Source organism: Salvelinus sp. IW2-2015, linkage group LG4q.1:29, assembly GCF_002910315.2.
Source record: "Salvelinus sp. IW2-2015 linkage group LG4q.1:29, ASM291031v2, whole genome shotgun sequence".
NCBI classification, from domain to species: domain Eukaryota; kingdom Metazoa; phylum Chordata; class Actinopteri; order Salmoniformes; family Salmonidae; genus Salvelinus; species Salvelinus sp. IW2-2015.
In genome coordinates, this window is record NC_036842.1 from 13536150 (window position 1) to 13550688 (window position 14539).

Consider the following 14539-nt stretch of genomic DNA (forward strand, 5'->3'; position numbering starts at 1 on the left):
CTGCTGACAAGACACATTTCACAGGATTGAAATATTTACAGTTGAAGTCAGACGTTTACATACACTTATGTTGGAGTCATTTAAATTTGTTTTTCAACCACTCCATAAATGTCTTGTTAACAAACTATAGTTTTGGCAATTTGGTTAGGACATCTACTTTGTGCATCATTTTTTCCAAACAATTGTTTACAGACAGATTATTTCACTTATAATTCACTGTATCACAATTCCAGTGGGTCAGACGTTTACATACACTAAGATGACTGTGCCTTTAAACAGCTTGGAAAATTCCAGATAATGATGTCATGGCTTTAAAAGCTTCTGATAGGATAATTGACAAAATTTGAGTCAATTGGAGGTGTACCTGTGGATGTATTTCAAGGCCTACCTTCAAACTTAGTGCCTCTTTACTTGACATCATGGGAAAATCAAAAGAAATCAGCCGACCTCAGAAAAAATATTGTAGCCATCCACAAGTCTGGTTCATCCTTGGGAGAATTTTCCAAACGCCTGAGGGTACCACATTCATGCCTGGTTCCTCTCTAGGTTTCTTCCTAGGTTCTGGCCTTTCTAGGGAGTTTTCCTAGCCACCGTGCTTCTACACCTGCATTGCTTCCTGTTTGGGGTTTTAGGCTGGGTTTCTGTACAGCACTTTGTAACATTAGCTGATGTAAGAAGTGCTTTATATATACATTTTGATTGATTGACTGTATGGCTAAAGGTAAGAATGTACCCACCATCGGCAAACATTTCTACTTTGGCCCCCAAGACACACCCAACTGAACTTTGTCAGTGAAATACCAGTTTGGCTACCCAGAGAGATGTAGAAAGATTTTTTTTGCCTGTAGAAGTTTGTTTTAGAAAGGAGCCAAAGTCAGTTGGGATAATAAGCAGTGAGGTCATGGAACCAGAGATTTTGTTTATTTTGGGAGGTTCAGGTAGTCTTTGGGGTCCCTGGTGAATTTTTTTAATTCTGGAAATAATTGCAACAGGGTTCCTGCTTTGCGATGTATTGCCTAGGACAGGACTCTCCATCCTGTAGGTTTTCAATCTAGCCCGGATCTAGTGCATCTGATTCAATAATTAGCTGCTTCATCAACTGAATCAGGTTAGTTACAACTGTGGTTGGAGCGAAAACCTACAGGAAGGTAGCCCTAACCTAGGAGATCAACAGCCAACCACTGAAAATGCGAGAGTTTGTGTTCTCGAAGTAGACTACGGAAAATAGTTTCATTCGTTGCAAAAATAATGAATGTTAGGAGTTGAGGAGTCGATTCCTAGCGCAATTGAAGCTTGACATCCATAAATGAGTCGACAACGGGAATCGACGGTCAAGGAGTCGAGGAATCGATTATTTCGGAGTCGACTCCCCTCCACTATTTACGTCACACACCCCTTACTCTCATCAGGACCAGTGCTGAAGGCTCAACTAGGTTAGGGGGAGAAGGTTAAACACGCTCTCCATCGCCGTGGCAACCCCTTCATCTAGCTGAACGACTAATAGCTATTACAGTGGGTTACCTCATCGGCGTTAACGTTACATGATGGGTAAAGCAGGTGCGGTGTTGGTCTTTCGTACTATGAATCATAGGCAAGCTAGCTAGCTGTATCATCCCTCCACACAGAGCAAGCTACAGCTGTGTTGATTCCTCTGCTCTGACTCCATCTACCGCTGACAGTGGGGCAAATGAGTGAACCGGTGAAGAGTTTGCCTTCCCCTACTTCTTCAGGGGGGCAACCTGCGGGGTCTGATACCTACAAAGGCTGGCTGTATAAATGGACAAACTACTTGAAGGGCTACCAACGCCGGTGGTTCGTCCTTAGCAACGGCCTTCTGTCATATTACAGGTAATATTTGCTAGCAGCTAGCTACGCGCTAGCTATCTACTGTAGATGTCAAATCAGGCTAGCTAGCACTGCATTAATCCTAGCAAAATCCAGTGTAGTTTCAAACCAATCCCACAGTGACTGTTCTTTTAGATTAAACATGTAGTTGACAGTCTATAGAATGTGCTTGACGTTCATAATTTATATAAATTCCGTGGCTTTTTAACTAACATAGCTAGCTAGGTAGGCCAATATTACTCATCAAAACAAGTATCTTATCTGTTTAGATAACGTTATGTGGCAATTAAGAACTGCATGCCACGAGCTTCATCCCCTCCCATTCCCACAGGAAGGCAATTCTCTAGTCACAGTCAATGACATGGCATAAATGAAGAATGAGCTAGCTGGACACAATTAGCATAACCCCCCAAAATATCTAGCTAGCTAGAAACGTATCAGACTCCAAATGAGTGAATATATATTTTCGCCTATATGATGTAGTCATTGATATTTTTGCAAATGTCATTTAGAGAATTGTTATAAATGAACCTGTGAATAATATTTTAGATAATATTCTGGAACATTTCATTCATTTATTTATGCCTAGATATGTTCTATTCCAGGAACGACTGTCATTGTATGTAGTGTAGTATGCTCTATGTACATTAACAAGTAGGGGACCTATCTAGGTCCTAACATTTCATTATGATGATGATAATATAGGACATGTTTTACCTGATGCATCATGATGCTTTACAAATGTGTGAAAGTGTGGTCCGCGGATTCAGTAATGGCCAGTTGTTAGGCACATTTCCCTAAAACCAGTTAATAGTGAGTGATGTCAGTCAGTGTTATGCACTTTAATTGTGAGGCATTAGTCAGAGGCGCGTGTGTGTGTGTGTGTGTGTGTGTGTGTGTGTGTGTGTGTGTGTGTGTGTGTGTGTGTGTGTGTGTGTAGGCTGCCCTACAGGCTGCCCTACAGTCTCGGGTGGGAATGCACAGCTCTGCTGTTATGTCATTCACAACAAAGAGAGATGGACACAGATAGAGAAACTGAAAAGCATAGATGCAAGGACTGGTGGTCAATGCAAAAACTTCCATTCAGTCATTCAGTACCACAGACATACTCCAGCAGCTGTAGCCTCCTCAAGGCTGTGGGGCGCATACCGTTTGAACACATTAGACTTAGAGCCTAATGTAGGAGCTATCGTGTTCACTGTTTTTATAGAGCCTAATGGGTTTTATGCACTGCTCCTTTGTAGATTCAACTCTACTTTCCCTCTCTTTCCACTCTCCTCTGTGGCATGTGTGTTTATGTAACTGTACTCTCGAGTACTACCACTGTATAAAGAGTTTATGCCCTGACCAACGCATGCACATTGCACCGACACGCACACACGAACACACTTCCAAGCACTCACATCAGCTATGCTCAAGTGGGATACTTCTATGAAATATTAAACAATTGCATGTGTGTGGATTTGTGTGTGTGCGAGAGTATGCATGCCCTGTTATGTATAATTTCTGTCTCTGTAGAACTAGATTTAGTCAGCAGCCTCTTCTCCCCTGTCTCTGTGTGTGTACGTGTGTCTGTGTGTGAATGTGTCTCTGTGCATTAGGACTCAGGCAGAGATGGCCCACACTTGCCGTGGCACCATCACCCTGGCGACGGCACACATTGAGGTGGGTGACACCTGCCACCTGGTGCTGACCAGCGGAGGGCGGAACTACCACCTGAAGGCCACTTCCGATGGGGAGAGTCAGCGCTGGGTCTCGGCTCTCCAACAGGCTAAGGCCAACACCACTCACATGATGCACCAATCAGGTGCGAGCAAGAGGAAAATCATATTTGGGTGGATTGGGAGGTTTTAAATGGGAGAGTGGGTAAAGAATGCTTAGCTTCGTATATATTTAGAAATAACGAAAATAGGACCAAACTGTAGGAATTGTGGCTGTACTACTGTACAGAACACAGTGATTTGTGACCCTGTTGAAAGGAATTGGACTATAAATGATGAAATGTTATATCAAACCAATATGAAACTCACTGGGATATTTGACCTTTGGGCTTTCTTCTCATTCAAGGCGAGAATGTATATTGCGACGTTGACTAACCTTTAAAGCATCCACTACTTTTCTGAAAATTATAAGGTTAAGGACCTGAGGTAAACAAATCGTAGTGTAGTATTCAATGTCAAGGTTACCAGTGTTATTCATGCATCAACCACAAGGTGGTGCACTTGCTAAACGAATGGAACAAGTATCCCTGTTTTCTCTATATATAATGCAACATTTAAATATAATTTTACTTTGGCGGTTTGTTGTCTGTTCTCTTAAAATCTTCCAGTGCTATCATGTGGCCTTTCTGCACATTGCATTGCTAAGTGGGCACACTGCTCTAGGGTCCTTTAAAATAAATTGGCTTGATTGAACAGTCTAATTCTGAGCTATGTCTCCACCAATTGCTGGTCTCAGTCCAGGTCTCTGAATTGCACTTCGTGGGCATGTGCAAATGAGGGTGACTGCCAAGGATGGTGCAAGGGTACAGTTTGTAATGGTGTCCCAGTCTCTCTTTCTCTCTCTCTTACTCACTCTTTCACATCTAATTTCCATCTTCCCTCACATACTTGCTCTCTATTTTCCTCTCTACCCCTCTCTCTCCCTCCCCCTCCCTTTTTTCTGAATATGACGACAGCCAGAGCTGAATGAAGTGATCCTCCAGCATTTTAACTCCTCCTCCCACTCTGCTATGGAGAGTGAGAGGGATAGAGAGGAGGAAGCAAGAGAAGGTGAAGGAGAGAGAGGCAGGGGAGTAAGAGGGAGGGTTGCTTCATATTTTAATTGAGAGAATTTTCTTTCCGTCTGCACTGTAAGGAGAAGAGAAAGAGATTGAATGCAGCCTCTGTAATGAATTTTCCTCTGTAAGTATTGATTACCTGCTATAATTATATTGAGGACAGAAATGTCAAGTAAGCTATAATGGAGGGTGTGTGTGTGTGTGTGTGTGTGTGTGTGTGTGTGTGTGTGTGTGTGTGTGTGTGTGGTGTGTGGTGTGTGTGGTGTGTGTGTTGTGTGTGTGTGTGTGTGTGTGTGTGTGTGTGTGTGTGTGTGTGTGGATGAATTCCCTGTGTTGTAATGTAAGGTGTTTTTCTTTTGTCCTCATGCTAATTCACTTTGACAGTAAGTGGGGTAGGCTTATTTCTGGATGGGACTTTACTAGTGTGTGTGTTTTTGAACTATGACAGATTTCCCAGTAGTGTTTCACAAGATTGATGAGCTGAACACCAATCAACCTCATTGGGCCTCTTATTTAATTTTTCAGCTGCACAATGGGACAAGTGTGATTTAGCTGCTACTTTGTTATTTGGCATCTTTTATATGTTCGCTTTTCTTGGCGAAAATGGCGAGTCGAAGCTCTCTCTTTTTCCTCCTTATTGATTTGAACTGACCTAATTATGACAGATGGTGGTAATAGGTCTATTAAATGTAAAGTATGTTTTTCTACAGATAGGGTTTATGACAGATTTTCTCAGGCTCTGCATTCATAGGAGAGGAGTGGGCCTCTGCCTCTGTCCCCAGTAGTCTTACCCTCTGGAAGGTTGGTTTGTTTGCGTATGCTTGTGTGTTTATGAACATGGGTTCAAACTTTAAAGTCCTTTGTTTCTTTATTCAACCTTTATTTAACAAGTCAATTATTATTTACAGTAACAGCCAGGCAAGTGGCTAGGGTCCGTGCGGCCAAACAAACATATGTAGCAATAAAGCTAGACTAAGTCAACAGGATTTGAAGGGTCTGAGCGCATTTAGATGGTTTTACATTTGCCCATGGCTCAAAGTGCTTACAGTACAGTGGACACTGATGGTGCAATAATGGTTATGTCAGTAAACATACAGTTATGACTATAACTACTGTTCCCTGAAGGAGGGAAACGAGGTACAACACAGCTATGTGGCGTTCACGGGCTGGCGCCCTCTACTGAAGAACATTAGATTCACGCCTGGCAAGGTCAATGAACACCGTGCCTCACCGGAAGCCCCGCCTTCCACACGGAATCCTTCAATTCAGTATCGCTCTTCAATGAGCCCAGAACTAGGCGGTGCGCGGTCAAACTGATGTTGTACCTTGTTTCCCTCCTTCAGGGAACAATAGTCATAGTCATAACTGTACCTTCCCTTTCAGTCTGTCAACTCGGTACAACATAGCTATGGGGACGTGAAATCAATCCCTAAGCCCACCTCAGCGGACACTAAATTAAATGGCCCACTGCAGACCTCCCAGAGCCCGACAGGAAAACCTGCAGTACCTGGGTATTGTTCAATCTGCACGCTGCTTAATGACCCTCTTTTGACCCAGCCGTAAGCATACTGTGGGCTACACTGGGGGGAGGTGACATCCAGCAATAAAACCTCACAAAAGTGTGTGGTGACGCCCAACTCGCCGCAGCACAAATATCTCCTACAGGCAACCCTTTAAACAACGCCCAAGACACTGCCAGACCCCAGGTGGAGTGGGTGTGTACACCGTTAGGTAATCCCTGCCTTTTGCTATCATATGCCAGAGAAATGGCCTCCACAATCCAGTGGGAGAGACGCTGCTTAGAACGCACTCTACCATGAGTCAGATTAGCAAAACAGACAAAAAGTTAGTCACGGACACCCCTGACCAGTCAATGTACATGCGTAGCGCTTGTACCAGACACACGGCATGTAACCTCCTCAGAAGCATACTGAGGAAGCGAAAAGCTCAAAAGCTAGAGACCTGTAAGACATAGTCATGACCTTAGGGGCAAAGGCCGCATTAGGACGCAACGTCACCTTCAAGTTGCCAAGGGCGAACTTCATACAGGAGGGGTGAATGGATAATGCTTGGAGATCTTCAATGCGTTTTGCCGAGGCCAAAGCCATGAGCAGGAGGAGAGGATCTGTAGGAGAGGATCTTCAGATACAGACTCCATCGGTTGAAAGTGGGCTCACGCAGCACATCCCAAACCAAAGCCAAATCCCAAGTGGGCACAATAGGTTTACAAACCGGCCTCAGACAGCTTACACCTTCTTTTTTTTTTAACTGCACCGCCAGGGGATGAGTCCCTGGAGTGGCACCATCGATTCCCACATGATATGCTGAAATAGCTGCCATATACACCTTCAGGGTGGAGAATGAACTGCCCTGCTCGAAAAGCCCCTGTAGAAACATAATAAATGTCCACTAGAGCTCTGAAAAGGAACAATTCCTTTATTTTGTTACCAAAGCTCAAACACTTATACCCATACAACCCTCTTGTGGAGGGTGCTCTTGCGGACTGTATAGTAGTGTTACTTTCAAAGGTAATCCCTTTGCCATCAGATTGGACCTTTTAAGGGGCCAAGCCCCCAGATTCCAAATCTCTGGCTGCGGGTGCCAGACCTGCCAATGTGCCTGGAACAACAGCGCAATGGGAGTTGCCACCGGTCCCCTTCTAAAAGGCAAATGATCTCCGTGAACCACGGTCATTTGGGCCAACGTGGAGCCACAAGGATCAACGACAAACCCTCCAGACTCACCCTCTCCAGCGTGGGCTGAATCAGGTTGACTTGGGGAAACGTGCAAAGGAAGGTCCAAGGCCACTGGTGCGCGAGAGCATTAGTTCCCAGCAGAACACTCAGGTCCCTTATTAAGAAAAACAGCCGACAATACACAAAGGTCTATATCGACCCTGCCAAACATTTCCCATATCTGGGAGACCCCCGAGAACTGGACCCCCTCCACCCAACTTAGATATCAGATTCACACCCGCATTGATGCGTCGCCCAGAGCGAGAGAAAGTGTGCACCGCCTCACAGCAGTAGGGAGCGAGCTAAGGTTAAGAGGGGGCGAGAACGCACCCCTCCCTATCTGTTGACCTGTCCCGCTGTCGGTCCTCACCAGCACCTACTGGCCGGCCAACAACGGGACAAAGCTCCAAGTAACTGATGTGCAGTATGCTCTGCGACCCTGTCCACAACCCCCAAATTAAGCTTCCCTCACACAGCGCACCCCACCCTCGAGGGGATTCATCTGTCATGATCACCTTGAGGGATATATCTCGAACCATGGGGGTCCCCAGTGACAACAGCCACGGGTCCCTCCACCGAGCCTGTAGGCATGACGGGCTGAGCGGTTTAGATGGCGCAATACGTCCAAGAGAGTGTCTATCACCTACTGCTGGAAGCGTCGCAACAGCCAATAGCGAATCACTGCTATTATAGATGCCATCATCCCTAATAGGTGCAGGCACTGGTGAAAAAGCACTAGGTGACCTAGCCAAAATTGGACCAAGCAAAGCCGGAAACCGAAGGCACGATTCTCGACTGAGTCTAACTTGAGACCGAGAGACGTAATGCGCTGAGATGGAGTCAAACAGCTCTTCTCTTGATTCACTATGAAACCCTGAGACTGAACATGGGAAACCAGCAATGATGCATGTAACACCACATACTCCCTCGACTCTTCTACCACCAGCCATTTGACCAGGTAGTTCAATATACTGAGCCGCAGACTCTGCATAGGTGCCAAACCCGCCTCCACAACTTTAGTGAAAGTGTGAGGCGAGAGGGAAATCCCAAAAGGGAGGAACAGAACTCGTAGGCTACAGCCTCGAAATGGAACCTCAGGAACTTTCCTGTGAGGGGGATACATGGCCACATGACAGTACTCGCCCTTCAGGACGATGGAGGTGAACCAACCGCTGACTAGAACAACCGGTTGTTCGTGAGCATTCTGAATTTGTAGACCCTGAAGTGGGTTTATCACCTGTGGAAGGCGGGGCTTCCGGTGAGGCACGGTGTTCATTGGCCTTGTCAGGCATGATTCTAATGTTCTTCAGTAGAGGGCGCTAGTGCGCAAACTCCCCATAGCTGTGTTGAACTGAATTGACCAACTGAAAGATAACTAGCTACATTACACTCCCAAAGCTGTGTTATACTGAGTTGACTGACTGAAAGGTAACTAACTACATTACACTCCCAAAGCTGTGTTATACTGAGTTGACCGACTGAAAGATAAACTAGCTACATTACACTCCCAAAGCTGTGTTATACTGAGTTGACCGTACTGAAAGATAACTAGCTACATTACACTGCCAAAGCTGTGTTATACTGAGTTGACCGACTGAAAGATAACTAGCTACATTATACACTGCCCAAAGCTGTGTTATACTGAGTTGACCGACTGAAAGTAACTAGCTACATTACACTCCCAAAGCTGTGTTATACTGAGTTGGACCGACTGAAAGGTAACTAACTACATTACACTGCCAAAGCTGTGTTATACTGAGTTGACCAACTGAAAGGTAACTAACTACATTACACTCCCAAAGCTGTGTTTATACTGAGTTGACCGACTGAAAGATAACTAACTACATTACACTGCCAAAGCGTGTTTATACTGAGTTGACCGACTCTGAAAGATAACTAGCTACATTACACTCCCAAAAGCTGTGTTATACTGAGTTGACCGACTGAAAGATAACTAACTACATTACACTCCCAAAGCTGTGTTATACTGAGTGACCGACTGAAGGTAACTAGCTACATTACACTGCCAAAGCTGTGTTATACTGAGTTGACCGACTGAAAGGTAACTAGCTACATTACACTGCCAAAGTGTGTTATACTGAGTTGACCAACTGAAAGGTAACTAACTACATTACACTCCCAAAGCTGTGTTATCTGAGTTGACCGACTGAAAGATAACTAACTACATTAACTGCCAAAGCTGTGTTATACTGAGTTGACGACTGAAAGGTAACTAGCTACATTACACTGCCAAAGCTGTGTTATACTGAGTTGACCGACTGAAAATAACTAACTACATTACACTGCCAAAGCTGTGTATACTGAGTTGACCGACTGAAAGATAAACTAGCTACATTACACTGCCAAAGCTGTGTTATACTGAGTTGACCGACTGAAAGATAACTAACTACATTACTCTACCAAAGCTGTGGATTTTAATTCAGTATCAGTCTTATGGTTTCTGCTCTAATTCCCTAGTCAATGAGGTTGGGGACCAGTAAAGAGCTGCCACCATATTAAGAAGTTGTACATCCTAACGGTGACTGATATTGTTCTGGTATTGTTTTGTCCCATCAGAAGTTCACCAGATTGGGGTTTACTGAAGTCATTTGTGTGTGCGTGTACCAGCGTACTTGCGAGCGAGAGATTGTATGGGCTATGTGTGTGTCTGCGTGTGATCGGCTTTTGGGTGATTGATTATTATAACTACAGAGGTCTTCAGTAATGACATCATAGGTGATAATATATTGGCACGCCAGTTGTTTTAACTGGATGGTAGCTCTGCTGCGATCTCCATCATCTGTAAGGGTGTTATTGTATTCTAGTAGCAGTAGCTGTCTTTCCTCTTCCTGGTATCTTTTCTGTCGCCGTCCCTATTGTGGGTTCCCTCTCCATCAGCTGTAGGGGTGGATCATAGTGAGATGTCTCAGAATCAGGGCCAACGAGGGCCATCTCGAACAATTACCTGCTGACGTGTTTTCCTCTGACACCCACACATGACACATGACAGTGATGATGGGTACTTAACGATCGCGCGCACACACAAACATACCATGCAGCCCTCCTCCTGTCCTACTGTATCGCAGATATTTCTCACAGTCCATTTAGACTACGTTATCACAGTTTGTGTCTTAGCAGGGGTGTGCCTATTCATACAGACATGTTTTGGTGACTATGTAGATGCAGTTGTAACCTACCTGGTGTCATAGCAGTACCATGCCCAGCAGCTGTCGGAGGTACGTATGTGTGTGTGAGAGAGAGATATCTCCCGGGCACTCTCCTCTTTCTCTCTCCCACTGTGCTGTATATGGGTCATCGGACCAATGCAGATGCCTGACGTTTTCACTATCTCGTTTGAATCTTCTTCCCCTGAGAGCTCAATAATCCAGTTTCCCCCCTCAAGTTTTATTTGTCACGCGCGCCGAATACAACAGGTGAAGACCTTATAGTGAAATGCTTACTTACACGCCCTTAACCAACAATGCAGTTTTAAGAAAAATACCTAAAGAAAATAAATAAAAGTAACAAATAATTAAAGAGCAGCAGTAAAATAACAATAGCGAGGCTATATACAGGGGGTACAGGTACAGAGTCAGTGTGCAGGGGCACCGGTTAATCGAGGTAATTGAGGTAATATGTACATGTAGGTAGAGTTATTAAAGTGACTGTGCATAGATGATAATAATAGAGAGTAGCAGCAGCGTAAAATATGGGGGGGGGCAATGCAAATAGTCTGGGTAGCCATTTGATTAGATGTTCAGGAGTCTAATGGCTTTGGGGTAGAAGCTGTTTAGAAGCCTCTTGGACCTAGACTTGGCGCTCTGGTACCGCTTGCCGTGTGGTAGCAGAGAGAACAGTCTATGACTAGGGTGGCTGGAGTCTTTGACAATTTTTAGGGCCTTCTTCTGACACCAACTGGTATAGAGGTCCTGGATGGCAGGAAGCTTGTGCATTGCGGTCGGAGGCCGAGCAGTTGCCATACCAGGCATTGATGCAACCCGTCAGGATGCTCTCGATGGTGCAGCTGTAGAACCTTTTGAGGATCTGAGGACCCATGCAAAATCTTTTCAGTCTCCTGAGGATGAATAGGTTTTGTCGTGCCCTCTTCACGACTGTCTTGGTGTGCTTGGACCATGTTAGTTTGTTGGTGTTCTGGACACCATGGGAGTTCTTCACTGTGCACTGGAGCTCCACGGCTGCTCTGCCTGACACTGGCCTAGATTCAGAAAACCTACCTGCCTGAATGGGAGATTGTAGCTTATACATGAATGCATGTGTCACGTGAAGCAGGCAAATGCAGGAGCTGATGGATTTGGCCCAGTAGGATCTACTGTAGGCATTTGTGATATTTACATTGTTTATGCTCAAATTTACTCACAACCACTAGAGTCACAACAGTTTGACCCAGTTGTAGAAATATCCCCATGGAAATGAGAAACCTACTATTTATATCTCTCTATTTAAAGTGTCATGGTTTTAGAACGTTATTTATAGATATCACTTGTAGTGTCATTAGTATGTAAGAGTTCTGAGGTGTCAATGATGTAGACTCTAGGTGACGTTGTTGTTGTTGTCGGATGCAGATGGCAGGGTCGCGGGGACCTAGGAGACCGTGGCGGGTGGTCAGACACCAGACTCCAGCAGCTCTGAGATGTCTGTAACACTGCTGATCTTTCTCTCACTGAAAAGTCCTTTGTCCCTGTCTCTGGGTGCCTTAAGGTCCATATAATGATCCCTCCCCAGGAATATGTCTGTCTCTGCTGCTACTGGCCTATTTATTTCCTCTCAGCTGCCTGTGACTGATGGCCCCGTTCATACCAACACGGGGAAGAGCAGAGGGAAGTGAAGTGCGTCATCTTTTTTTCTCCCTCCCGCTGCTAAAAATAACCTAGACCTGCAACTGCATGGGCCTGTGTTTCCACGGCAACGATGGAAATGTCATTCACAGCTTTCTGCTGGCGAGGGGGAGGGGAATGTGGCGGGGGGGGGGGCAACGACAGTGTGTAGAGTTAATATATCTTTCCATCCCTCACACTCTCTCCATCTATTCCCATACATGACTTCACGTAATAGCTCTCCATCGATCCCTCCCTTTGTCTCCATGTCTATTTGTCAGTGTGAAGTTGTTTTATATCTGCGTGCGTCACAATTATAAGTGTCCACAGTATCTATGCCTCACCTTCTTGGAACATAATGGAAACTTAAATGAGTGTGACCGTCCTACGGCATGAAAGAAAATAACACTTTCCACCCTCAAAATCAATCATAATGTCTTCCACTTACAGACTGAATCAAGCTATAAGTGCTATTCTAAGAATCTGGCTTTGTAAGCAAATGCCTGAATGCATGGTAACTCAGTGCCCTCTGACTCTGCCTTCCACCGTGGCTGGTCTGCAGATGACTCTGGAGACGAGGCCCCCGTGCCCCAGCCAGACCGGGCCCTGACCCAGGGGGCTCTGAAGACTCTGGCCAGTAAGCTGGACGACCTGAGCACCTGCAACGAGCTAATCGGCAAACACGGCACCGCCCTGCAGCGATCCCTCAGCGAGCTCGAGGACCTACGCACGGCCACCGACGGCACCGACAAACTCAAGACCGTCAACGAGCGTGCCACGCTCTTCCGCATCACCTCCAATGCTATGATCAATGTGAGGACCGACTCACTGCTGCTAACACTTTGCTAACATTTCAGTACAACGCCTACTGGCTACTTCAGTCGATCTTTCTGTATGACCAATGCTAGTAGTCAATCTAATGCTTTAATCAATACAACAATAAAAACTCTCAATACCACGATCAATAGAAGTGTTTATTACATATTGACTGTGTGGTGTAGCTAAGCTCTGTAGATGTGTTATGGATGTATTGTCACCTCTGTGACTGCAGGCCTGTCGGGACTTCCTGGATGTAGCTGAGACACACAGCCGAAAGTGGCAGAGAGCCCTGCAGTATGAGAGAGAACAGCGCCACCACCTGGAGGAGACTATTGAACAGCTAGCCAAGCAGCACAACAGCCTGGAGAGGGCCTGGAGAGAGGCTCCCAGCACACACCCAGGTCAGAGGCGCGCACACACACACACCAGTCTGTTCTCTCATATTTGATTAAGATTAGAAAACACTCAATGGTTTAAGCTCCTACCGTGAAGGTAGTTTGGTGTAGTTTATTGCTTGGTATTGATTGGAATCTCACAAAAAAACTGTCCCTCTGGTCATCCCAGGCACTGCATTCATAATGGGATGTTGCTGGTTTATCTTTCAGAATTTCGTTTATTGTAGCATAAATGCACTCCGGTTTGAGAAATAAGATCTACACAAACAAAACACCCGAACTCAAACTGTAATTATCCTGTGTATCTGGCAGACGGAGGTGAGAGAACGCAGGAGGGGGACGCCAGTGATGAGAATGAAGACACAGAGTTCTTTGATGCCATGGAGGACTCCCCTGCCTTCATCACAGTGACCGCCTCTGACCACACCCAGCACAGGTCAGTTAGGGTCACTGGGATGAAACCCTGATGAAGGAAGCTTGCTGTTGAAACATGAGTTATTACATGTGTTGCATCGGATTCAGAACCAGAATTTTCCTCAGTCAGGGTCACTGACCTTATCTCTACTGATCATGGGGCCAAGTAGAGTTCATTCATATAGCTATGTAATATGACGATGCTAGCATAATTCATTAGGCTTTATTATGTATAATGAATTCATTTGACTGTTTTGTGTATACAGTATAGTAGTTATAGTGTGTTTGTGTTTCAGACGCTCCGGCAGTAACCAGAGTATCATGAGTGGAGGATTACCCAATAATGAATGGAGCCACAATGAGAATGTGAGTCTGCAGTCTTATGCTTTACCACCTCTTTACATACAGAGGTTTAGTAAACCATAGGCAAGGTTATCTTACCTTAGGGAAGGGATCATCAACTAGATTCAGCCGCGGGACAATTTGTTTTTCATGAGTGKATGGTCGGGGGCAGGAACCGAATTACAAATCATTTGTATTATTGTAAATTAACTGCAAATTAACCGCAAGAAGCCCAAACATATAAAATGTTTGATTAAAACCTATTAAATTTAAACCTTGCTTACATTTGTATACGGTCACATGTGTCTCTCTATTATGTGTGGGAATACGTTTTTTGCTCAGAAAACTTGGGGGGCCAAATAAAAGCACCCGTGG

At 45.1% G+C, this 14539-nt stretch overlaps 1 protein-coding gene across 1 annotated transcript in view; it reads left to right on the top strand.

Annotated features, from left to right (window-relative positions):
• Window positions 1-1396: 1396 nt before the first annotated feature.
• LOC111961498 (oxysterol-binding protein 2) overlaps window positions 1397-14539 on the top strand; it is a 25511-nt gene continuing 12368 nt past the window's right edge. Inside the window, exons 1-4 of the mRNA XM_070441709.1 lie at window positions 1397-1848; window positions 3447-3652; window positions 12757-13007; window positions 13246-13414. Of these exons, the coding sequence (XP_070297810.1) occupies window positions 1688-1848; window positions 3447-3652; window positions 12757-13007; window positions 13246-13414 (787 nt within the window). The 5' untranslated portion in view covers window positions 1397-1687. The remainder of the gene's footprint in view (window positions 1849-3446; window positions 3653-12756; window positions 13008-13245; window positions 13415-14539) is intronic.